This window comes from Epinephelus fuscoguttatus, linkage group LG6 (genome assembly GCF_011397635.1).
Source record: "Epinephelus fuscoguttatus linkage group LG6, E.fuscoguttatus.final_Chr_v1".
NCBI classification, from domain to species: Eukaryota; Metazoa; Chordata; class Actinopteri; order Perciformes; family Serranidae; genus Epinephelus; species Epinephelus fuscoguttatus.
The window spans coordinates 32,553,723-32,580,472 of record NC_064757.1 but is presented as its reverse complement, the minus strand read 5'-3'; the positions used below and the strand labels follow the sequence as shown (position 1 = coordinate 32,580,472).

At 40.0% G+C, this 26,750-nt stretch overlaps 3 protein-coding genes across 4 annotated transcripts; 1 reads left to right on the top strand and 2 right to left on the bottom strand.

Moving 5' to 3' along the window:
- Window positions 1–413: 413 nt before the first annotated feature.
- Window positions 414–10,768, top strand: agpat9l (1-acylglycerol-3-phosphate O-acyltransferase 9, like). The gene is made up of 14 exons (XM_049579224.1): window positions 414–534; window positions 946–1,148; window positions 1,270–1,336; window positions 4,093–4,241; window positions 4,336–4,481; window positions 6,699–6,773; window positions 6,907–6,996; window positions 7,088–7,181; window positions 7,273–7,388; window positions 7,753–7,808; window positions 8,040–8,125; window positions 8,246–8,374; window positions 8,529–8,608; window positions 9,644–10,768. Exons 2-14 carry the CDS (start codon window positions 1,005–1,007, stop codon window positions 9,750–9,752), a joined length of 1,341 nt encoding a protein of 446 aa, XP_049435181.1. The 5' UTR covers window positions 414–534; window positions 946–1,004; the 3' UTR covers window positions 9,753–10,768.
- Window positions 10,769–15,198: 4,430 nt separating this feature from the next.
- Window positions 15,199–17,893, bottom strand: myl7 (myosin, light chain 7, regulatory). The gene is made up of 7 exons (XM_049579572.1): window positions 17,837–17,893; window positions 17,602–17,703; window positions 16,158–16,233; window positions 15,926–16,030; window positions 15,773–15,851; window positions 15,620–15,668; window positions 15,199–15,523 (listed from the first exon to the last, which is right to left on the bottom strand). Exons 1-7 carry the CDS (start codon window positions 17,837–17,839, stop codon window positions 15,419–15,421), a joined length of 519 nt encoding a protein of 172 aa, XP_049435529.1. The 5' UTR covers window positions 17,840–17,893; the 3' UTR covers window positions 15,199–15,418.
- A 976-nt stretch (window positions 17,894–18,869) lies between these two features.
- Window positions 18,870–26,663, bottom strand: gck (glucokinase (hexokinase 4)). 2 transcript variants are annotated; one of them, XM_049578452.1, is made up of 10 exons: window positions 25,722–26,663; window positions 22,847–23,009; window positions 22,555–22,709; window positions 22,314–22,433; window positions 22,103–22,198; window positions 21,900–21,999; window positions 21,628–21,811; window positions 20,795–20,950; window positions 19,473–19,706; window positions 18,870–19,319 (listed from the first exon to the last, which is right to left on the bottom strand). In XM_049578452.1, the coding sequence occupies exons 1-10, from the start codon at window positions 25,728–25,730 to the stop codon at window positions 19,172–19,174; spliced, it is 1,365 nt and encodes a 454-aa protein (XP_049434409.1). In that variant the 5' UTR covers window positions 25,731–26,663; the 3' UTR covers window positions 18,870–19,171. The 2 variants fall into 2 exon arrangements, with proteins under 2 accessions (XP_049434409.1, XP_049434410.1); XM_049578453.1 differs by lacking the exon at window positions 25,722–26,663 and adding an exon at window positions 23,341–23,512.
- Between the last annotated feature and the right edge of the window lie 87 nt (window positions 26,664–26,750).

The following is a 26,750-nucleotide window of genomic DNA, read 5'->3' as shown; positions in this document are numbered from 1 at the left end:
CTTTACAGTCATGTTTTACTGGGGGAGACCAATTCACATGTTCTCAATATTGAGGTGGACGTGTCCCCTGCATCCCTCCTGACATCTACACCTCTGCAAAAACAAGTAAGTGGACCTTGTAATAATGATTTTGCCATGCTGCCATTCCAAAGGTCAAGAATGAACCGACTAGCTCATATTTTACATTTATTTTCTTGTGTTTTATTATCATAAGATTTAAGAAGGTAATCTCACTGAGATCAAATTCTCCTTTGCAAGGCAGACCTGAGATGAGTGAAATAAGACCAGCAACAAAGAACAGCCACGCACAAACACCAGCAGAAACAGTCATGAAATAAAATCTGGACAAAAGTATTTCCTAATCAAACATGAATAATGAGCCACGTGTCTGCGCTTCCCCTTTCTGTCCACAGGGGGCACTGCTGGGCGCTTCTCTGTGAACTTTGTTCCAGTAGTAAATGGGCGTGTTTTCTCTCTGAGCTCAGTCCTCTGAGTTATTCCCAGGAAGCAAGGGCATGGACTCACGTCTGACAGGTAAGATGAGCTCGTGCAACTTGACAAAATATTCAGGTGATTATATAAAACAAACGGAAATAGTGTTGTCGTGTATAAAGTCTTGGAGTTAAAATGTAAAGGAGTTGTGTCATAGTTTGGTTGTTTATGGATTTGTTTATATTGGCAGGAATACAGGTGATACTGATCGTGTCTGTGCGCGGTGTCAGTGTGTGTCTCTGTGAAGTGTGCCATGACCTGATGTGGCTTTACTCCTGTTAAACCTTTTGTTTGCTTTACTTTGCTGTCCTTGTCATAGCAGTTATTGTTGACCTCCACTTGTTGACAAGAGATTATGTTTTACACAGGACGGATCTATTTGTCTGTCCTTTGGTGGTGACAATAGTGAGATTACATAACTTAAAATGCATCCCCCCACCCCCACCCCCACAGGACTGCAGTACATCTGAGCCACAGGGTTGCTCTTGTGTACCTCAGAGAATAAGGTGAAGATGGAGGATTTCTGGGCATTGGCCCTTTGGGCCCTGACGATTTGGCTGTACCTCGTCATCAGCCTCATCATGATCCCAGCCATGTTTGGCTTCTCACTGGGCATCTCTGAGACCTACATGACCATCCTGGTGAAAACCTTGGAGGTACTATTGTTTGTATTGTTGTGTTCCTCAGAGGTGTTACGTGCTTTTAAGCTACTCTGATACATCCACTGGTCCATGTGAGACATGACCCTGAACGCCTCCTGTGTGTCCTCCTCTACAGTGGGCCACTCTGAAGATACAGAAGGTATACGCAGATGAACGAACACTCACAACCTCTGCATCTAATGGTGAGTAGAAAATTGTTGAGAAAATAAAAAGTGTCTGAAATGATTCAATGTTCCTAATAAATACTTAGTAAGGCATCCTGCTGAAGAAAAGTTGCTGACATATCCTTTATTGTGAAAGATAGGGTTTTAGTGACATATGTGCTGCAATGCAATGCTGAATTTCACAAGATACTTTATTACGCGTCTTGGAATGTATGTTGCAATGATATTGCCCAGTTTTGACAGAGCAATTGACTTATCTGTGCCGTTCAGAATGATTTGTGTTTCTGCATATGGATGCATTTCTTGTGACCTTTTAAGGCAGGTTTAAATGGTTTTATTTTGGACTACAGTGCTGCGTCCTCCGCACCGAGCACTCTCTGTCTGGCACCAGGACTTAGTTAACGTCTATGATAGTCAACAAGATGAAGTTGCTCTGGAAACTGCCTATCTTACAAGGTGCAATAACTCAACTTCATATCAGTCACTAAGCTGCAGAGGGTGGTGTGCCCCTGCTATAAAACATAATATCAGCAACATCTGGCCTCTGCAAAGTTCAAAGTGTGTCAGTGTTACAACTTTAAATGTGGACCATGAATACAAGATGTGAACGTTCTTCATAAACAGAGAGAAGGCTGACATTGTTTGCAAAGTTTGCACTGAATATTGAATATGTAGGTTGCTCCTTCAGGTTTGGGACTTTGCCCACTGAGTTATCTGACAATGTGCAGTCTGAGCTGAGGCCAACTTTAAACTGTTCTGAGAGCTGTCAGGTGGATTGTTTTAGATCCCAGGCAGTGCTGTCCTCATTAATTAAAGGAATAGTTCATCCAGAAAACAACCACTTTGTGTATCAATTATTCAACCCATGTTATGCTGAAATCATGAAAAAACATTTGTTTTTCCTCGCATGCCTCCACAATAGACAAAGAATCCAAAATCAAAGAAAGTTGTTGATGAAGTGGAGTAAATGGGGTCCACATTAGACAACGACAAAACTATATCAAAACATCTGTCTACATGCTCTCACACAGCTTGTGCACTATATCGATGCCTCATTTATCCAGTGATAAGCTCAGTGCTTCCCAAACACTTGAATTTTTGCTGAAACATTACCATTTACAACACCTCCACATAAACAGTCTCATGCATGGACGAGGAGCTCACCTGGGAAACTCAGTGGAAGGCACGACCAAAGTTTAAACACATGCGATTGCCCAAGTGTGCTACTCATATACAAAGTAAATGAGACTTGGATTATACTGCATGAGTTGAATGAGAGTTTGTAAACTGGTGTTTTGATGTAGCTAAAAGCCGCCCACTTTTACTTCGGGCGCTTTCAGACCTAGAGTAGTCTTGCTTTGGTACGAATCAGGGACTAATTTTATTACAAAGCTGTACAATTGCCTAGAGTTGGTTCGTGTTCTCACGGCAGCATTTACAAGCAGACCAGATCAAATGCCTTGTGCCAGAAATCTGCTCTTGATTGGTCAGAATTTCCATGCGGGAAAAAATCTAGGAAGTAAACAAACCATTGAAGAAGAGTACATTTGCAAGATAAATGCAACACTTTCTAATGTCACAACAGAGGGACAACTGCGCAGGTTGATTTTAGCGCTGTTCATCGTGGACTATATTGCTGTCATTGTTCATTTTAGTCAAACCATACAGTTTGAAAACGAGGCGCAGCTCCAACTAGAAAACAATGTTTTGATACATTGGATGTGCTGAATGTGCATATTAAGGCAGTACAGGAGGAGGTGCACATTAATAATCCTCCAGGACTGTAACATGCTCATGTTTAACCCAAACAATGTGTCATGTGACTGCAGTTGGTTCAGATCCAGATCGGAACACGTTCTCACCACAAACGAACCGCATCAGAGTTTGTTTGTAACCGGACCAAGACCACCTCTTCAAGAAGGTCTCGGTCCGGTTGTTTTGGTGCACACCTGAGTGTGATTGCTGTGTTCACACCTGCCCAAACAAATTGCGCTTAGGGGGCAAATGAACTTGAGTTCGATTGAACCGAACCAAGCAGGGCAGATGTGAAAGCACCCAAACATTATTTAAGAATTTCTCCGTTTTTAGATTCTTCGTTCACCCTTGAGGCATGTGAGACAAAGAAAGTTCTCATGAATTCAGCCACTGGGTGAGTTATTGATATACAAATGATTGTTTTGAAGGGGAAGTATTCCTTTAAGACTGCTCTCTGAACACCTCAGGTTTAGTGTTGGTATTATGTAACTTAGGTCAGACAGTGTAAGGTCGTGTTTTGTGTGTGCTGTTAATACCTTTTGTTGGTCAAGGTGACCCCACTTGGGAAGTTCCTGCTCTGTTTAGAAACTTTATGCAATATCTCATCCGGGCTCCTGCTGCATCAGTGCCAGTATTTCATGTTGAAATTTACAGATGAGTCTGCTTTGTTTTGCCAAATGACACATGTTGTACATCCTTATGTGATTGATGTTTTTCTTTCTCTACTGAAGTACAAGTCCCAGAGGACATGCATTCATTCATTGGAATTATTTATTTTAGATTTTTTTATTTTCATGTAAGTCTTGCCAAATACAAAATACAATGTCCTTCCAAAAACACATTCCTGAAATGAACTTTGATTTTTTTTTTCTCCGTCTTCTGACGCTATCAGCACAATCTCAACAGATATGGCAAGGCTGATTTATCTTCTACATTGCTGCTAAAATAATAATCCTTATCTGATGATTGAGTTAGCATGCGTGTGTGTGTGTGTGTGTGTGTGTGTGTGTGTGTGTCAGGTCTCATCCAGAGGGAGGATGGCTCTATGGAGAAAGAGTTAGAGGAACTCAGACGCAGTCGCCCCAAACCACCAGTGGGCGGTGATTTTACGCTTAGTGATTCTTTCTACTTCACCCGGAAAGGAATTGAGAGCATTGTAGACGATGAGGTACATTTTTACTGCGCCAAGTTTGTTATAGAAGTGGTAAAAGTGGCCTTGATATGCTAGTCTGAATTTTAATTTTATCCAATTTTAAATTTAGGTGACCCAGCGGTTCTCGTCAGAGGAGCTGGTGTCGTGGAACTTACTGACTCGCACCAACAATGATTTCCAGTACATCAGTCTGAAGCTGACGCTGGTCTATGGCATCGGCATCTTTGTGAGATACTGCATCCTCGCTCCGCTCAGGTACACCAACAGTGAACATTAGCACAGTCAAACCAGCCATTTCTCCAACAACCTGATATCAAATCATGCTTCTTGCATTTTGTGAAGGCTATAATTTCACTTTGAGCCAGTTAGTTAGATTAGTTTCCGCTTAGTTAAAGGTCCAGTGTCAAGGATTTACGGACATCTATTGGCAGAAATGGTATGGAATATTCACAACTATGTTTTCATTAGTTTATAATCTCATGAAAATAAGAACTGTTGAGTTTTCATTACCTTAGAATGAGCTGTTTATATCCACATACGGAGCGGGTCCTCTTCCATGGAGTCTGCTGTGTTGTTCTTCAGTATCCCAGAATGGACAAACCAAACATTGGCTCTAGTTAGGGCCATTTACGTTTTGTCGTTTTTGCATTTGCCACCATACCTCTCCACCATGCTTGGTACATGCTAGAAGTTTCAGTTCTGCAACCTCACTGCCACGTGCCAGTAAATCCTACACACTAGACCTTTAAGTAACACTTAAAACATCACCTCTGACCACAGACGCTGTAACGATTTCCTGGGAGGGGGTTTACAGCGATCAAGAGAACCATAAAGAAAGATTTAGATGTTCACAAAACATCTTTATTACTACAACAATAAAAAGGATTCATATCAAAGAGACATAGTCATACATGCTCTTTTCAGTGAAGCTCTCACAGATAGCTGTTGTTACCCCTGTTGCTGCCGGCCTACTGGCACAAATCTGGAAGGTGCAGGTCTTAACTTGTCAACTGTCATTTCTCTTTGTCTCTTTCTGTATGTTTGTCTCTCTCAGTTGCGTCGCGGGCTCACAGGGAAGTTTTGAAAATAAATCGAATATCCACTTTTGTGACATTACCTCGAGTTGCTAGTCTAATTTGACCCCACTTGCTAGCTAACCAGGTCGACTTGCACACACATCAAAACAGCTAAAATGCAAAAACTGCTCTGTACACATACGTCTACATGAATATATCCTACTGCAAACATGTGCTCATTAGCAAACAGGTTTGTCATGTCTAACAATAGCATGACTAGTCTATGGAGGATTATATTCTTTATGTTGCAAGGAAATACAAAAGACAGAAATGAATGTCGACAAATTTAAGCACCAGTGCTTAAAAGATCAAGTGTGTAGGATTCAGTGGCATCGAGCTATGAGAAGCAGATTGCTACCAACTGAAACTTCTCCTGTGTGCCAAGCGTGTGCAAGAACTACAGCAGCCAATGCAAAATGTGAATCACAGAAAGACGATTTTAAACAATTATGTTTTCAGAAGTGATTTTAAAAAATTAGACTGAGTTTGCAGCCCTGATCTCCTCATTCCAAAGTTGTAGAGCTCTAACTGCAAGGTCTCAACTTTGTGAATTAACTGCGGAGGCATCTGAGGATCTCAGGGTGTGAGAAAGAACATAGGGCAATAAAAGATCTGTTATATAACTTGGAGCAAGGCCTCAGTGCTTTGTAAGAATCAATAGAATCTTAAAATCAGTTCTTAAAGCAACAGGTAAGCAGTGTAGGGAAGCCAGGATTGGTGTGTGTGTGTGGTCATGTTTTCTAGTCTGAGTCAAGATTCTGGCAGCAGAGTTTTAGGTGAGTTGGAGGCGGGAAAGGAAGTTTTTACTGCTGCCAGAGAGCAAGGTATTGGAATAATCTAATTGACTGGTTATGAATGCATGAATAATAGTTTCCAGATGTTCATTAGACAGGAATGATCTGATCCTGGAGATATTTCTGAGATGGTGGAAGCTGGATTGAGCTGCTGAATTTACATGTTTGTCTACCGAGACTTGTAACATGGAGTTATTGAGTGAGACAGAAATCCAAGACTGTTTGATATTTGAACGTGTGCAGCATCTTGTCCTATGATCAATATCTCTGTCTTATCAGCATTAAGCTGCAGGACATTTTGTAACATTGGCTTGTGTATGTCATGAAGGCAATTTAACAGGTTAATCATGTTTTGGTGGTTATTTGTTGGATCACAGCTTAAATAGATCTGAGAATCATCTTATGTCTATATATCCCCATACATCCTACACACTGGGCCTTCAAAAAAGTGCCATAAAGAGAAGCAGTTGATATTGCTACTTCCAGCTTCTCTGCCTCAGACCTATTTTATTTTTGTCTGACTATTCAGTATTTTGTTGTGTCTGAGTTTTTTATTGTACCTGCTGGAAAATTGAGCAATAAATGTGCTCCACTTTCTCCAGGATAACTCTGGCTTGCATCGGCCTCACCTGGTTGGTCATAGGAACATCCGCCGTTGGATTACTTCCAAATTGGAGGTGACAACAAACTTTAACCACACCAATAGAGTCATATAGTCATATTCAATATCTAACTTTTTTCTCATTGTGATGTTTCCCTCCTCATTTGTGGGTTTTTTTTTTTTTTTTTTGCATATATTTGTGTTTTCAGGATGAAGTTTTGGCTCAGTGAGTGGGTCCATGTGATGTGCTACAGGATCTGTGCTCGAGGACTCTCTGCCACCATCCGCTATCACAACAGGTAAGTGAGCCTCATCACCATGTGACATTCCAATAGTCAGATCAAGAATATCATCTGATACTGACTCCATGTCTTCACTGTGCAACAACAGGGAAAATAAACCCAAAAAAGGAGGAATCTGTGTCGCCAATCACACCAGTCCTATCGACATTGTGATTCTCTGCAATGATGGGTGTTATGCTATGGTACGAAAACGTCTTTTAACTCTACATTTCTGTGCTGATGTGGAAGTTTTAATGTTAAATCATGACTCTGAATTGTCAAAAACGTGCTCAGGTGGGGCAGGTACACGGAGGTTTGATGGGAGTCGTCCAGAGAGCCATGGTGAGGTCGTGTCCTCATGTCTGGTTTGAGAGAGCAGAGATGAAAGATCGCCACCTAGTGACCAAAAGGTTAGTTTTCTACTCCTAAACTCCAGCATGTTTTTTTTTTTTACAGGCTTGTCACTGCATGTCTTTCTCGCCTGTATTTTCTCTCTGTGGTTGCTCTGGCACTAAGAGAGGTTGGCATTTTCCTGGCAGTAAAGTCCTGTATCTCTTATTATCCAAACAAGAACAGATATGTTTTGGAAAGTTGCTACTGAACAGTGACTCATGCAGTTTGGGTTCCACTGTCTCATAATATCACATCTTCACCCAGACACGCTCTCCAAATGTTTGATGTTTTGTCCCAAATGTGAAAAGCTCTTCAAAGGTGCAATATGTAGATATTTACAGTCAGGAAGTGGTTTCCATTACCTCTTTGTGTTGCTTCCAGGTTGAGGGATCATGTGAATGACAAGACAAAGCTTCCCATATTGATATTTCCAGAGGGTAAGTGTGACCATGAACAGTAGAGAGTATAGAGTTACTTCATCCACAGTAGTTTGTCTTTGTATCATCAAAGATGAGACTCAGTAAGTGTTGTTATTTTAGCCCAGCGCCTGATGGCAGTCTGGCCACTGGCCGCCACAGCGGTGACAAATGAGCAGCTATTTCATGTGGGTTTGGACAGAGCTCACACAGCTCCGTCCCCTTTAATCTCCCCATGTCTGGTTTCCACAGGAACCTGTGTCAACAACACATCTGTCATGATGTTTAAAAAGGGAAGTTTTGAAATTGGAGCAACGATATATCCAGTAGCCATTAAGGTATTTATGTCAGTCCAGCTGCATCACTCATTCAGATGTTTTCTGGCTCACATATTTCAAAGCACAGTTCCTCACTGCGCTTCTATGTATTTTTTTTTTTTTTTTTTTCACTTTTGTTAGTATGACCCAAAGTTCGGAGATGCTTTCTGGAACAGCTCCAAGTACAGCATGGTCAATTACCTGCTGAGGATGATGACCAGCTGGGCCCTCGTCTGTAACGTCTGGTACCTGCCAGCTATGCACCAACAGGTGTGTATGACATGTGTTGAAGCACGTGAGCACAAGCATGCATAAAGCCACGTGTACAGCCCACAGGTGCCACCCCCACCCCACATACAGTTATGTACACACAGATACGCTTCACATAAGACTGACTTTGCTGTTTCTTTTTCAAAAATGGCAGGAGGGGGAAGATGCTGTCCAGTTTGCCAACAGAGTGAAGTCAGCCATCGCTCGACAGGGAGGGCTGCTGGATCTACAGTGGTAAGATTTAACCTGTTTAGAGATCAGAGATTTTTCTCTCTTAAGAGACTCATTTGTTTAAGAATCTTCTCAAGTGCAGTTTAGTCCAGGTCAAAACTTGAAGGGACACTTCACCCCAAAATCACATATACATATTTTCCTCTTTCCCGTAGTGCTATTTATCTGTCTGGATTGTTTTGTTGTGAGTTGCAGAGTATTGGAGATATCAGCCGTAGAGATGTCTGCCTTCTCTCCAATATAATGGAACTAGATGGCACTCGGCTTGTGGTGCTCAAAACACCAAAAAATACATTTGAAAAACTCAACATCAATGTCTCTTTCCAGAAATCATGACCCGGCTTCTCAAGATAATCCACAGACTTTGCTGTGAGTAGTTTCATGTAGGAACTATTTTCTTTCTACTGAACTACACCTGCCAACCGTGAGGAGATGCACGCTTCCTTCTGCGTGGTGATACGGTTGGTGGGTGTAGTTCAGTAGAAAGAAAATAGTTCCTACATGAGATTGCTCACAGCAAGGTCTGTGGATTATCTTGAAAAATCAAGTTATTTCTGGATATAGACATTAATGTTGAGTATTCAAATCTTTTGTGTTTTTTTTTTGTTTTTTTTTTTGTTTTTTTTGGAGCTTGGCGCACCACAAGCTGAGTGCTATGTAGTTTCATTATACTGGAGAGAAGGCAGACATCTCTATAGCCGATATCTTCAACACTCTGCAACTCACACCAAAACAGTCTAGATAGTTAATTTGCACTACAGGTAAGAGGTAAACTGTTTTAGATTATGGGGTGAATTGTCCTTTTAACCTGCAGAGTTTCAACATGTGCAAATCAATCTGCTTTCTAAAAATGTTTCTAAGGAAACAACATTTTTAATCTGCAGAGAAACAATCTATGCAATCCTTCAACTTAATGTCAGATATGACACCAAAAGATAATCTGTTTTAGCTCGACAGTGATAACTACATTGAACTGATTTGGTTAAATGATTAGCACCACTCTCTGTTTATCCCCCCTCCACCTGGCTGCCTCTGCAGGGATGGAGGCCTGAAGAGAGCAAAGGTGAAGGAGTCGTTTAAAGAGGAGCAGCAGAAGCAGTACAGCAGCATGGTGGTGGGAGACGACAGCAGCAGCAACAGTGACTGAGATTACCCGACCGGTATGGTGCACAAATCCCAGCCCTGTGGAGATTATACACTGGAAACAGGCCTCACTCCTCTTGTATGTTCTTATTAGCTGGACCTGATAGGGAATACTGCCAAGTGGACTTTTTAAAACACACTGTGAAACCTCAGGTACATCTAACAGGAGGAGAGTCTCAGACGACGGAAGTGCAATGTTGAACTTTATGAGGAGCAGATTTTTTAAAAGGGAAAACTCTGTTTTTACTGCTGCTAAAGAAACTGTAGCTACTGTTGTGATTGAATGTTAATGCTGAGGAAATGCTCTGAATGAAACGTGTGATTGCAGATAAGCCACCGGTCCGAAAAACTGGATTCATGAACATCACAGTCAGTCGACATTTTCATGTGGTGTTCATTGTTTTTAAGCTCAATTTTAGTTTACAATTTCAGTGCTCATTGTGTGATTACACAGTGGCAAAAACAACCTGGCGGTATTTTGTGGTTGTGCTGTTTTATAACATAACATGACATATTTTTTAATACAACAAATGCACAGAGATGATTGCCGAGACAACTGTGATATAAGCATTTAAATACTGGTTTGATACTGTGCAGAATTATACTGCAATGTAATTAACACTGGTAAGCACCTATTTAACAGTTTTCACTTAAAAGACCTGTTTGAGCAAACGTTGGTTTTTTAATTTAACACTGATAGACATGATACACTGAGTTAGTTCTTGCACAGTGTTTTTGGTAACCTTTGACCCCTCACTCTTTTCTCACAGTACTGCAAGGGTAAACAACAGGCACAAGGGTTTGGCACTTAAATAACACATAATAATGTTGTTAAAGAAAGTTCATTGAATGTCCACATGAGATGTGACGGGTTTAAAGGAGAACACACAGCCGAGACTTTTTGGATCTCCCTCCACTGGGTAGCTTTCCTGAAGTGTGATCCTCACTGCTCTCGTTTGTCTGTGGGTTCCCCTCTTTGGCTCCTAAAAGCAAATTAAAGGCAGATGTTTTTTAACAGTTCACTTTGGTGCAGTTCTGATTTTTCTTTTGTGTCAGTCTTTCAAGGTTCTCACCATCGTTCTCATTGTTCTCATTGTCACTCAGATCTGTGTTGTCCTGGGTGCCCTGTGTGGAAACAAACTTAACAGTCACATTGTGTCTGACAACCTCTAAACCAATCAGCTACAAGCCTCTACTTCACTGATACTCAACTTGCAGCCCGCGGGCCAGATGGTGCCAGCTGCCAGGTGGCCCGGCAACCACTTTCTAAAAGGCTGGAATCACAATGTTTATATACAATAACTTCCGGGTAGAAGCTTCACATACATAAATTGAAACAGTACTGAGGAAACGCCACCTCAGCTCGTTAGTTTTTAGCCACTTAAAGAAAGGCCCACCTGAGAAAAATCAGTATCAGTCTCAGTGTGTGCCACATAGATTTTTTTTCACCACTTTACCTTGCTGTCACACAGCCCTCTCCGACAGGGAACTGAAGCCGTTGTCTCAAAGCAACCACACTCCACTGACAACAACAAAAATTTTACTTAGTAAAATATGAGAGTTGCTGGTCAACAGCTGCCTGGATTGGTTAGTGTGTTAGAAAATATTACAAATATTGATCACATTTAACTGATATTGATATTTTTAGGTGGCTAAAACATGGTTTGCTGGGCTAATTATTTATTTTTTAATTATTTAAGTTTGTCATCCATCCTGTCATTTTGCAAAAGTGGCTCCCGGGCAAATTAAGTTGAGTATCGCTGCACTACTCGAGAGAAGTTTTTCTTGTAAGCTTTCTCCCAGAAATCCCCTTCTGACAGACATCTATTCATTTTAATCCAAACCATGACTTTTTTTTCCTAACTTTCCAAACCCAGTAAATCCCCCTCTGGTAGAAAGCCCTCTAGGAAACCTTCTCCCAGCTGCATGACAGTGGTACTCACCTGCAACGAGGTACATTTGTTTTTCTTTTTCTGTTTTAGCTCCTGATATCTGCAAATATCAACCAGGGAAATAAGTTTACATGTGATTGCCAAAAACTTTATTGACAGTAATGTGTTGTGCAGAACAGCCAGTGTGTCACAGCTTTCTTTAAAATGTGACTTTTAGTGAACCAGCCAGGGGAGACAAATGGTAGTGAGATATTTATGAGCCCAATTAGTGCCTCACATCTGTGTCCCTGTCTTCGCAGTTCAAATGACAAACAGGTTGCTCTTGATTCAGACAGGGAGTGTTTTAATGTAGCTGCTTTTGTCTCTCAGCAATAAAAGCCAATAAAGTTGCTCTGTGGCAAATCTACTGTGGTTTTACCTCAGTGAATACAGTGGTTTCTACAGTCACAGCCCTGACTCCAGTGACCTGCCATCACACTACATGTCTTGTGTTAGGCAGTGATTTTCATTTTAGTCAGCCTATTAGTGATGTTAGATTTCATCATGCATGCATGGCCTTTTTTTACTAGCTGCTGGAGAACTAGGAAATGAGTGTGTCTTCATAACATCAGCATGCACTGATGTCCACTGGCTGATTATCTGCACAGTGATGGAATTGCAGGTCAAATATTAAATATAAATATAACAACACAAAATCCTTAATTTTCATTTGCATGGCAAACTTTTGATTTATTTGAGAATATACCTGCAATTTAACTGTAAATAAAATTATGTGCCACATTTTAGAACTTTTATTTTTTTTCTTTCTATCAATTAAAAAAACATTAGTGAATCAAATTTCTTTTAACTTTAAAAAACAATGTATTAGCCTATAGAGATTCTCTGTTCTATCTGCTGAAAAGTCACAGTGTTACTCAGTTAAATTGAAAGATACAACTGCTACATTTTCGTACACATGTTCAGTAATTAATCCACCCACCGCTGCAAATACGAGCCACAGTTCCTGTTGGCAGGTTTGGTCTTCCTCACTCCATCTGGTGCCCACGTCGCGCTTGAATCTACTCCCACATCCACCCTGCCTGCAGCTCCAGATGCAATCGGCATCTCTGCCAGTAGAGGTACAGATTTAAGAAATCCAAAATAAACTCACAATCATCTGGATGCAAATCTCTGCTGTTGCACATGTGCTGGAAGGAAGTGGAGCTTGCCTTGCAGTATTTCACACAGTCCTCGTGTTGTTGACCGGCTGTTTGCTGTGTGAGCAGGGAAATGTGGCCGTGGAGTTTATGGACGTGTTTGTTGTTGTATCCATGGCAACAGTGTCCCCAAAGAAAGGAACAGCGTGAGGCCTCCGTGAATGTGATGAATGTGATGGAGGCACTGACATCTTCTTTACTTTACTGATAAATATTTAGAGTGAATCCTATAAACTGTTACAGGCAGTCTGTGTGAAATGTTGTAGGCCTATCACAAACTTTTTTAACATCCAAGAGAAACAGTCTCTTTCAAAATGAACATGCGGTGAGATCATTTGCTCAGTCCTGAAAGGGTCAGCATTGTTGCTTCCTCCATATTCAGAAGGACAGCAGGAAGTACTAGGCTACTGTAACAATTATTTGTAAACTGAAGTCAATATATAAACGTAAATCTCTAGTTATATAACTTTAATTCTATTCTGTCTTTATGTCATTTCCCTTTACTTTTAATGTTATCTTTTATAGCGTGTGGATATAATTCTGATTCCTGTTACAGATTTCATTGTTAATTGCGTTATTAAAGGGAAATTTCGGTTTATTTCAACCTGTCTCCTATCGTCCTAAATTTGTTTCAAGTAACTAGTGACATAAAAATAATAGTTAGCATGTTAGCTGTTAGCCTAGATACAGTCGGGGCGCATAGTAGCGTCAGACCTGTTAAAGCGTAAGTGAACGGGCATACTTCAAGTGCAAAGTTAGTCCACTAAACAAGCTTTTTTTCCACAAAGACCGCCTTATCATTAGGATAAATGTCACTATTATTACTATTACTATTAAACTATTATTTTCACGTCACTAGTCACTTGAAACAAATTTAGGACGATAGGAGACGGGTTGAAATAAACCGATATTTCCCTTTAAACTTCTCCCTCCATCCATCCATTTTCATCTGCTTTTCTGGGGCCTGGGTCATGGGGGCAGCAGGCCAAGCAAAGCACTCCAGACGTCCCTCTCCCCAGCAACTCCTCCTGGGGGAACCCAAGACGTTACCCAGGTGAGATATTTAGGTCTCATACCTCCTGGGTCTAATCCAGGGCCTCCTACCAGTGGGACGTGCCCAGAACACCTCTAACAGGAAGCGCCCAGGAGGCATCCTGATCAGTTGCCCGAACCACTGACCCCTTTTGACGTAAAGGAGCAGCGGCTCCACTCCGAGCCTTAATCTGGATGTCCGAGCTCCTTATCCTATATTTCTAAGCAGGATTTATACTTGTGCATCAGCTCTATGCAGAGGCTACCGTAGCCTATGCATGTGACCCATGCCATTGTGAGCCTTTATTCTTGTGTGTCTGTGTCGCTCTGCAGTTACACGTCCAAAACACGAGTCGGTGGTGGGGTTTCTGTGAAGTGCTGTAAAGTATAGTTGAGTCAAAACACACTTTAGACATGACTTATTAGAGACCATTTAAAACACAAATACAAAAATCAGCTTCACTATCCCCCCCAAATACAGCATGCTAATGTTTTTAGCACGAGCCTATGACATTTTACATTTTATAAATTAGCCTAGCAGCTAGCAGAGATTTCCTCTTCTCATATGAAGCCAGGCACAACAGCAGCATTTAACAAAGGTGATGTTACAAAATTCGGCTCCATTACAACTCACAAGGTTCACAAACAAAACAACTGTCTTATACTAAACACGTTTTCCAAACAAATTTAACACGCTAACATTATTAGCACAAGCCTATAGCCTTTTATATTGTATTAGCCTAGGGATGAGCGGAGATTTCCTCTGCTCATATGAAGCCAGGATAAATTGCACACAAGACCTAAATGCTATTTTAGTGGAGGCTTTATTGTCTTCACAATTTACTGTTTCTTATCTGTGAAATAAAAGTAAATAAAAGCTTCGTTTCCACTGAGGGAGATGGTTTCAGCTTACAGAAATAGTCAGAAGGTCTGTGACATGAGGTTACATTTCTCTATCCATGAGTCAGGACCTCATTCTTTCGGTCACTAGCCAGAGCTCATGACCATTGGGATGTCAATGGACCAGTTAATCGGGAGCTTCACCTTCTGGCTCAGTTTCCTCCTCATCACGACAGTCCAGCACAGCGCCCGCATCACCGCTCCATTCTACCCTCACTCATGAACAAGAACCTGAGACTCTTGAACACCCTCACTTGAGGCAGTAGCTCTCTCCCAACCCAACCCATAAACTTCTTTTAACCTTTTTTCTAATAATCATAGATAAGACTTTTTCCATATGATAGATTTTTCCTTTGGGATCACAATGATGTTAAAGAATTTCAGTCTTATACAGTGTTGCTTGACAAAATGAGTTCTTGCAATCAGCAAAGAAGCTTTTGAGGAACATTTTATTCCCATCAGCAAACCAAGAAAAGCCAGTTTCTAATACAGAACTGCAGCATTTATAACTGTTAAAAAGTTGATGTTGAATGAATCAGATATTTCAATATTATTCAATCAATTAATATTGTTTTTTTAATGATAACCAGCCAGTATAAAAACAGTTCTGCACATGTTTAGATGGCTATGTGACCTGACCACAGTCCTTCTTAAGAATCTTCCTTCTCATCTCCATGTGTGATGGTGTAGCAGAGTGATTTGTAGTCGATGTTGCCAGTTGGGTCAATGGGAGCGAGAGCGAAGGCCTGATCCACCTAGAGGTTTATGAAGTGACAATTGTCCTGGTAAGAAATGATGACCTTAAAGAATAGTCTGAGAGTCTTTCACCATAAAAGAGAGAAAACACAAACCTCCTCTGCTGTGAATTTGTCAGCCTGGTTCATCAGTAATCGTTTAAATCTGGATAAACAAGACCAGGAATAAGACAGATAAGATAAGGTGCTGTTACGGAAAATATAAATAATATGAATAACATGAAAGTTAATGAATACAATGTGTCTTACTCATCCTTATTAACAAAGCCCGTCCCATTGGGGTCGAAAAGTTTGAAGGCAGCAAGTATGGTGTCTTCAGGATCAGTGCCTAAAGGAAAAGAGAGCATCACTGAGCATCTGCTAAAAATCAAAGTTTGTTTTAACATCAGTGAAAGCTCTCACCGTTAAGTTTCTCCCCAAAAAGAGTCAGGAACACAGTGAAGTTGATCGGACCCTTCCCCTCATTCAGCATCTCATCCAGCTCCTCATCTTTGACGTTAACCTTCCCTGGAACCCAAACACACACACACACACACACACAGACCGACACAGTGAACCAACTTAAACACATTCAACAGATGCATAAGTAGTACAGTACACTTTTTTTATTTTTTTAAAAAAAAGTGAAAATTACCGAGCTGTCCATAGGTCTCCCTCAGGTCCTGTTTTTTGATAACACCGTCTCTGTCTTGGTCAATGCAACCGAAAGCCTGATAAAGCACAAAAAAAAAAAGAATAGACTGGTAAGGAGTTAAAATAAAACAAACACCTGTGAAACATTTTTCTGTTGAGTTACATGTTTCCACACAGGCTGATTATCATTCATTAAGGTGAAATATTGAATAAGGAGGTATTTCACCATGCATATAGTTAAAATAATTTCTTCCTGAACCAAATGTAAAAATGTTCTCAATGACATCAGTCAAAACAGGTGGCTAGACATACAAGACATATTTAATGAACTGTAAAGATAAATATGCTTCAGGATTTTTATTAGTACATTTCCAATCAAGGTAGGCCTACGCTATTCATTATTGTTGAAAATTAAAGGGAATGTTGCAGTCTTTTATAGGGCTTCTTGTACAAAGAGTTGTTCTATTTTTCTGAATATTGATAAGCTGACTTTATTTTATTTTCATAATTTTTGTTTGAAGTTGACAGAAAGTAGGTTTAGCAAAAAAAGAAATGAATGCTTTAGAGAATCAAGCTAAATTCAAAATTCTTATACACTGTTAATCTCTTGTCTGAAATAAAATGGATGCAGTCAATGCAGTCCATGCAGTTTTGTTTATAAGGCGGCTCCAAACAATCCGATAAAGCAGTGGTTCAATCAGTTAAATTAATCTATCAATTTATTTATCACGGTGAAAGTTTTGATGACTGAGTGCCAAATAAAGGAGCCATTACATGATTGAGGACCGCACTTAAAAACAAAATATCTGTCCACTAAAATTAATAACTTTAGAATACTGAAGTGGATCACAGGTGATTCAGATATAATGCATTTATTTCATGTCATGCTCATGATATTTTTAGGACCACTGGCCCGTGGGCTGCACTTTGAGAAACTATGTGATTAAGAGCTACTCAACTTAAGTGCTACATCTGGCTCACAGTAGGGTGCCAGGTTGCCTGCCGACCATTTTCTAATTCACGATGAAAGTAAACTGATTCACACTAGGCATTTTTTTGTACTTTAACTTTAAAAAAGTGCCAGAGTGCATAAAAAAGCATCAAAATAGAGTTTTTTTTAAGTTTGAGGGGAGGATCCCCCAGGTCCCCTGACAGAGGTCTAAGCCCTGCATTTCTTCAGTCTGTGAAACATCCCTGCATACACCTGACCTGTGGGGGCTGCTGCAACTGGATTGAAGGCAACTCATTTATTATATACTGATACATATCATTATTTGTTTGTGAACTAGATCATGGTCTATCAGTTTGTTAAAGTGGCCCCTGGGCAAAGCAAATTGAGCGTCCCTGGATTGAGGTGACTAAACAAGGCAAATTGCTTCAAAGGTTCCTCCAACAGAAGTTTTAAAGGGAGCTGTTTCAAAGCAGGACAAGATGCTGCACTGTACCTCCTTGAACTCCTGTATCTGGGACTGCTCAAACATGGAGAAGACATTGGAGCAGGACTTCTGTCCTCCCCTCTGTCTCTTATTGGAGGCCTTCTTGCTTGCCTGAGAAGATAAATACAAACTAATTCAGTTTACACACTGACCTTGCACTGCAACCACTGCAATAGTCAATAACAAAATTTGTTCCTAAATACACTATAACCCATCTACATACAATGACAGGATTCTGACTTACCATCTCTGAATGATCGTACGTGGACTCCCAGCCGAGGTGTGATGCTGGGGTGGGTTTTATGTGCGACCCATCTTATCTTTTACCCTCCTAAAATAGCCTGTGGTGGGCAGCACAGTCCCTTACATGGCCACGGCTGCTTTTTGTGTGTCACTGAAGGTACCTGATAAGAGGTGAAACAGCCAGGCAGGATTCCTCTGGGCTGGAAAATAGAGATATGAAGAGCAGAGAGGAGACAGAGGAAAGTGACCTCTGACATTTGACAGCCACTTAACCAAGTAAAGTTACTCCTCAGAGGTCAAATCAAACTTCAAAGATCATATGTATGTTTCATGAGCACTAATATTAAGTAACAACACTGTGCAATGTTACACAGCAGATTTTAATGTAAGAAAGATTTTCTAAGTCCAGCCAATGAGATTAGGGAGATTATATGGACTACTCTTTTTCTATTTCATACATATCTGATTTTAAAAATGGTTGAAATGAAAATTAGAGGACTGTAATCAAATAAAATCATCTTAGAAATGGTAAAATTATCTAGGACCAAGTGAAATAAATCAGAGTAACACTTACAAACAGAGAAACACTCTAAAAACGTCTCTTGTTTTACATTGGACAGCAGTTTCCTGTCCCATTAGCAGACAGAAAGTGACAATAAGTCACAACTTCAAGATTTCTTTACAGGTTCACACGACTTAAAAAACATGAGCTAATCCAGTTAAAATGTGGCATTAAATCTGGGTCATATTTGGCAACAAAAAAAACATAATAACTCATTTAAAGTACTTTTATTTACAGTTAAGTTTATTCACATCCAAAGCACATTTCATTATTCACATTATTCAAAACTAAATGCTGCTGGCTAACACACATAAAGTTGTAAACATAACAATTTAAATATACAATACAGGAGAAATATTTCGTTACTCACAAACAGGAATTACAACATGGTAAAGCAATGAATTTGATTTAGTTTACAATAGCATTTACAAAAAGCATCCTTGTGTTTTACTTGAGTAGTAGTTTGCACAGGTCTTATAATATATCATCAAAAATACATCAGCCATTTTTGAAATGAGCTGTTTGCATACCCAAACACTATCAACAGGCAGTGATACACAGGTTCAAAACCACTGAAACTGCTACAAGTTGGCCTATCGCTACCAAATACAGTATAATACAAGTTGCGTTCTTGTCTGTACATCTTCCAGCTGTGAGTGTCCTGTTTGCTGACACACATCCTTCAGAGCCTGAAACAGGCCAGAGCTGCCGACTGTGGATGAGCATGTCATCAGTGTTCTCAGATCAGAGTTCAGGCTTGCTTCACAGCTCCTCTTACTGTGTCAGCATGCACGCAGCCATCTTGCAGGCCACTGCTGAGATAAGGGCGGCTCCGCGACCGCTCCCCTCCTCTGACTGGATGAAGGTGATCTCACAGTGTGGCGTGAGCTCCCTGACGATTTTGTGGAACCTGTCACGGAAACTGAGACAGAAAGAAAAACACATTTAGTCTAAAAAATCAGTCCATCTATCAACAACATGTGGAAGCTCTGCATTTGGGGTAAATCTAGTCACATAATTACCATAATGCATTTGCTTTATATGTAGGCTATTTAAAACATGGGGCATTCCTCACCATGGGTGCAGCTTGTAGACAGATCCGTCAACCCCCACTGTGATCTTCAGGGCCTCCTGAGAACGTCGCTCCCTCATCAGGTTAATCACACCAGCAAGCCCTGCGCCGCACATGTGAGAGGAGCGAGTGGAAACACTCTCACAGACCAGACGCACGATGTCACAGTCCAGCTCTGACGGCAGAACACCCAGCGAGGACAGGATGTTGTAGATTTGTTTTCTGTCCCCAGTGTCACTGAAAGATAAAGAGCAAAAGGACAATTTAAAAAGCGCAAAAGTTTCTAGGTCCACTATGTTCATAATACAAAACTATCTGCCAAAGTATATATATTTATTTTTATTTATTATTAAAGTATTTAGTTTTTTTATTTATTTCTGTTCATATTTATTTATTTATTTACTTACTTATTTATTTTATTTATTAAAGCTCATTTCATCATTATTTCCAATTTTATTTATCAATTTATTGTCATTTATTTATTCATTATAATAAAAATGTAATCATGTTTTCTATTTTTCTTGTTTGCACTCATGATTTGGATATTAAATCAAGCTACAAATGGATGACTGAACAAATGAATAAATAGAAAAATAAATAAAAACAATTCAAATAATTAAATATGAAAATAAATGAATACAAAACTAAGCTATCTATCAATATTTATTTTTAGATATTAATTTATTTAGTTATTTTTCTGTTTCTGTGCACATTTTTATTTACTTTTTTTCAAATTAACTTGCACATAAACTTGAAAATTAAAGCTCATTTCATCATTAATTATAATTTTATTTAGCAATTTATTGAGTCATTTATTTATCTATTATAGTCGACGTGTTTTCTATTTTTCTTTTTTTTTGTACTCATGATTTGGATATTAAATCAAGCTACAAATAGATGACTCAACAAATGAATGAATAGAAAAATAAACAAAAATAATTAAATATGAAAAAAATGAATATAAAATAAGTCAACTGTCAACTAACTAAATAAATTCTATTTATTATTAATTTTTTTTCTATTTCTGTTCATATTAATTTATTTTCAACTGAACCTGCATATTTATTTCATATTTGAAGCTTTTATTTAATTTCTTTCATTCATTATGATTTTACTTAGTGATTTGTTTATTATAATAGCAGCTTTAGTCCTCTGTTATACATTATAATACATTATATAAGCTTATGTCAACAGCATACGCTCACAAGCACAACAGGCTTTACATTTGTCTGCGTTTCATTATATATGTTTGTTTTATTTCCCTCTGTGCTCATGAAAACTGTCGACATAGATCGCTATCTTTTGTTGTATACATAGATGCTCACCTCTCTATCTGTGAGACGTAGCGTGTCTCAAAGCTGCCACGTGTCTTCAGCAGCTCTGACGCTTCACCGTTAAACAGCAGGTCTTCATTCACCAGCTTCATCAGAACAAGCCTGACCAGCTCGCCCATGTACTTCCCGCTGATCAGCTTCTCGTATCTACAGGAGGCGAGAACAAACAAAGAAACAGGTTACTTTGAATAAATATTGAGAGGAAGGGTGGGACAAGTGAACTCAAGAGAGGATGCTGAAGAAACAGGAAGGACATGCACGTCACAAAACACATGAGCAAACAACTTTCTCTTCTGTCAAAGAAGGAGGGCAGATGAGGATGACAACGTCAATGCCTAAGAGGCTGGATGAGGCTGGACTCAGCAGTTGTCTGTGTTAAAGGGGTTGCCAGTGCTAAAGGTAAACAGCCATTAGGCCAACAGGCACTATGGCAAGCAGTGGAGAGGGGTCATTAATCTGACACCTACACACACTGACTGACCACTGACGTATGAGGGCTCTGGCCATTCACAAACATCCTCAGGAAAAACAACTGGTAGCTTAGCAACCACACAGAGACCTCAGGTGAGATTCAGGTGAGTATTGTCACAAAAGGATGATTAATTCAGAAAAAAAACAATCAGAGAATGAGAGGGGGGGGGGGAGTGTGTGGCACGTTTTAAATTGCAGTGTGAATTTCCTAGCTCCTTTAATGACATTACTCTAAGCTTGAACACTTGAGTGCATGTGCACACAGTAAATGAAGTTAGGTCAAACAAGCGACGAGCTTGAGACGAGCTTTCCTATGTGTGAACTTGATTGCATGTTTGGCTGAATGCACTCACAGCTGCTGCCCGGGGTTAATCGAGGTCTCGTCCACCACTCTGTCGTACTCCAGCCTGAACTCCTCCAGCTCCCCGTTGTTTCCAAACGCCCCCCACTCTGTGTTCACACACATCCGGCCCTCCTCCCCTTCAACCAGCTCTACAGTCCTCATCTCCTCCATGTAACATGCATTACAGCCAGTACCTGGTTAAAAAAGCAAAATATAACCCTTAGATATGCTTTAGCATACATGTCTCTGCACTTATACTTGCATGTGTTTATAACTACTCACCAACAATCATCCCAACTTCGCAGCTGCGATCCTCGTAGTAGCAGGAAATCATGGTGGCTACTGTGTCATTCACCATGGCAACCACGTCCATTTCAAAGTCCTACAACAAATCACAATGCATTTAGAGTCATACAGCCGTGTGCAGGAGCTACAAATCAGTCTTGTGTTGTCTATTAAAACAATTTTCATATGCAGTAACTCACCCCTCGTCTCTTGATAGCATCTCTGAGTAAACCCACAACATTGTTCCCCTCTGCTCCAGAAGCCTTGAAGCCTTTGGTCCAGTTCAGCAGAATACCCTGTGGAAGAAAAAAGACAAACCTTAAATGTATTAACATTATAAAACATACAGAGCTTTTATAAATCTGGCAGCTTTGACCCAAGGTATGTCTAATGTGCAGTGTGACACCCTACCTTGTCAAGGTCCTCATGTCGTACAGGAAAGGAGAAGGTAAAACCCAGAGGAAGCTTCTTGTGCTTGATATGATGTTTGTCCAAGAAGTCTGACATACACTCTGCTATGTAGTCAAAAAGCTGCACAGAGAGAGAGAGAGAGAGAGAGAGGAAGAGAAGTTAAGAGACATGGAGATACTATCAGCACTACAAGTGGACAACTCCTTATAACAGGTGATGAGAAACTACACTTATTGCTTACCATTTCAGCAGTGCCCGTCATGGCGTCTTCAGGGATGGAGTACATCTGGTTCTTGGTCTCAACCTTCCAGCTCCTCTCCTCATCTGCACCCACCTTCACAAGCATCACGCGGAAGTTCGTTCCCCCCAGGTCCAGAGCCAGGAAATCACCCACCTCTGTCAAAACACGCACTATGTCTGAATGTGCACATACTGGCTTTACCTGCACAGGTGGTACTCAGTAGGTTACATCTTGGTGACATCTGTATGACAAAAAAATGTGGAAGAAATCTTATGCCAGAATGAGTATTTACCTGATCCCTCGGGAGTGGAGCAGACATAAGTTGGAAGCATTTTGACACTGGCCTCTTCATGTGTCTCTAAACGCAGCCCTCTGTTCATCTCACGCTGCATCCTCTTCATGACTTCTTTGAGCTCTTCCTTATTCAGCCTGAACTCTGACAGGATCTGTTCTACCTGCAGCGAGAGGAGAGAAGAGCAGATCAGAAGCTGAAGGAAAATCAGAAGCGGTATGAGCAAAAAGGGAATCAGAGCACAGACAAATGAGATGCTACAGAAGGAAAAAAATCAGTACTTTACAAAACAAAACAATGAAATGAAGAGCAGAGGACTCTGAGGTCTGTTTTACCATATTTTCAGTAAAGTGCAGGACTAAGTTGCATCTGAATCTAACACAATCAAGCGCTTCACCCTGAGTTTCTTCTGAAACAACATGGCATAAAATCCGAAATAAAACAAATGACTTAAACCTCTACAAAGTCCCAACAGACAGGAAATCAAATCTTACCATGATGATTTCATCAACCACAGAGCTGTAGCCACTGGGCATCTTCACCATCTGGTCGAGATGAGAGCTGACACACGGCATCTTCACGGGTTGAGCTAAATGAGCCTCTGTGTGTGTTTCTAGGTGTGTGGTGAGTGTGTGTCCACCCTGTGTGTGTGCAGAGTCACTGAAGTGTGAGTAGCACTGAATGAGAACTTCAGCTGTTTTTATGCTCAGGTGAAGTGGGCTGGCCACACCAGACGCAAATGCCAACCCCTTCCCAAACTCACCCCATCTGGCCACCGGGAATCACACGCGCACACACACACACACACACACACACACACACACACACACACACACACACAGCCAAAAATCTACGTGACCTCATTTCTACAAAGTAAGAATTAAGTTTTATGGACAGAAGTTTCATTGCAGGGATGAAACTTTATAAATATAATTGACTGGCTGAGCATTAAAATGGAGATATATAATATGTTTTTATATTTCATGAAACTCTATCATGATTGAATATACACAGTTATAAATCTTAATAACCAAGGGACATGCTGACTTCTTTAATACATGCCTCACTTAATCAAAATAAATGGCAGTCTGAACTACAGGATTTATGATTCCTATGTTTTCATGATGACTTTTTAAATAGTTTAACCAGTGTTAAACGTACTGCACAATCTAACATGGATTTTGTGATATATAATTTTCGCACTATGTCTTGTGTTGCTTGCCTGTATTTTAGTTAAACTGCTGCTATATTTGCCATAATAACTCTTCAAAAAAAAAAGTTAGGTTTTGCTTGTTTTGTAGGAATAAAATAAAATATAACACAAAATCATAACCTCACAATAATCACTGATGCATCAGTGTAAAGACCTGCATACCCATTCATCAGATGGCCTTTTAACCTCGCAAAAAGGAGTTCAGATAAATTTGGTAAATGATTCTTTGCGCTCATGTGGCAAGGTGTGACCTGTGACCCCGAGCAGCCCACCAACAGGATAAATCAAACAAACGTGAACCTGAACCTCGTGATCTGAACTCATCAAACTTTTATTTAAAGAAGCAGCATCCAATGCCAGAGTTGCTCAATGAGGGAATTTCAAAGACCTGAGAGAGTTACGTATATATTTGTAAAATTAGTAACATGTCTTAAATTAGCAACAGTGAGAGAGGAATGACCTCTAAAACTAACAATATTGTGCTGCAGGTGAAGGTCTCCTGTGCTTATCAGCTCCATAGTTTACCCGACCAGCTTTTTTTTAGCTCTGACCCCTGGCTGTAAGGTAACAGTGACCCTCTCCCCCAGTGCCCTGATTGTACGATTTCTAACACTGACCTGAGGACACGTACATCTGCTTAAAATAACCCAATACTGCTAATTTTAGCATGTAATATTTAGTGAAGAAATTTATACTTAAACTTGATTTTCTCCTTAGATGCCTCCTTAAGTAACTTTAAGTTTGTGAAAAAGAAAAGTCTTCTACTGGCCTACTTTTTGAAAACATTATGCATCTCCTGGTTATTTTATTGACGCTATAGAACATTTAATGCTGGTAGAATATTTAAACAGAGGATGCCTTTTACTGATGATGCTTTACCCATAAATATATAGTCACCTTTTGCAACTATCAACTCATGTACAGTGTTGGGGGGTGGTGAAGTACATTAAATTAAACTAGTAGGCTCTGTTTAACTACATTTTGCAGAGACTTGCTGGTAGTTCAGTTGCATTCATATTTGCATAGCGATTTAAGTATTTAACTTCACAAGTTCACAACATATTTTGGGCCATGAAAGCAAAGGATTGTTTTTTTACTTTACCATTGCCTCTCTACTGTAATTGAACCCCTTTTGACCACAATTAAATGTTAAGAAGAGTTGCTGCATGCTGTTTTAGAGGTTAACTAAGTAATGCAATGCCCCCACTTGGACTCTAGTTTCTGTAGGCAGGTGTCTACAAAACCAACGCTGACTTTTCTTGCACTTTCCCATTAAAAGTGGAGTATTTTATTTTGGGCGTTATGTATGACCTGTGAACAAGTGGACACCTTTTTATAATAAACTAAATGAAGGGGATTTTTTGCTGGCAGGTGACTTTTTATGTTGTGTTTTGTCATAATTTTGTATCACCTGTAAGTTCAAGCGCTTCCTGTGTTAGGTAATTGGTAGCTTGCAAAACTATATGCTTTCAAAGTAGCTTCCCTAACACTGTCCATTTACCTATTTATATAACTTAGGCCTACTTTAGATAGATAGATAGATAGATAGATAGATAGATAGATAGATAGATAGATAGATAGATAGATAGATTGCATGAAGCATTCTGTATCATCAGTAAAACAAAACTCATTTCATGAAATAAATATAAACTTTCTTCTTACCTTATCCATCGTATTACGACGAGGATTAGATCCTAAGAGCCCCGCCGACCATCAGTGCTCTGCAGTGGAAATTCCCTCTTTGTTCCAGGAGTGTTGGAGATTCCCAAATTTCTACTGTTCTGATGTTTTTAACTCAGATTCCGTACATGAAGTGCAAAAGAAATGTTTTCCTTTATGGGAAGCGTTGTTATATTCCCAACACGTCAGAGCTACATCATGTTCAGCAGCAAGTCTCAAACACATTTACATGTCAGCAGTATGTTCAAGGCCTGTCTGGTGATCAGTGAAATCTTGAGGAGAGGAGTGTAAAAGTGTTATTAACAGCCTATGAGATTTCTTTTCATGCAGATATTTTAAGAGGAAGAGTAGCTAAGGATTCATCTTCACTCCCGCAGATGTGTTTTTCTCGTCATCCTTGCAGATATCAGGTCCAGTTCCGCATCGGCAGGTGCCATCAGCTCCAACAGTCAGAGAAAATTACATTAGAATATTCCCTCTCCCATCCAAATATTCAATCCGGTGATGTACATTACATTTTACAGCAGAAAAATAGTAAGCAGACCTCCAGTTCGTAGCTGGCCTTCTCCCTGACCATATCACGTCAATATCTGATCTGAACGCAACCAAAATTAGTTCCAGGAAAGAAAAATCATTTCTTCCCCAGGTGCAGCTGTCTTGTCAACACATGCACCTAAAGGCTCAGCGGTATCCATGCAAAAAGGATTTCAGTGTGTTGCCTTGGAAATGAATTACGGGCACACTTCTGCCATGGAAAACACTTACCACCGAGTTAAGTAGCCAGGAGGAAATTGTTAAATGGAGCAAGATTACCAGAGAAAACATCAATTGATGGTGCCATGTTTTTGGTAGACAAAAAAAAACAAAAAAAAAACTTGTTTCTCACAAGACCACCAAGCTGTTTAAAAAATTAGACTCATTGTCATTAGGCTATTATTATTATCATGATTATTAAAATGACTTAAAATTATACAAAATCACTCTAGAAAATGGTCAAAATGTTTGATTTAC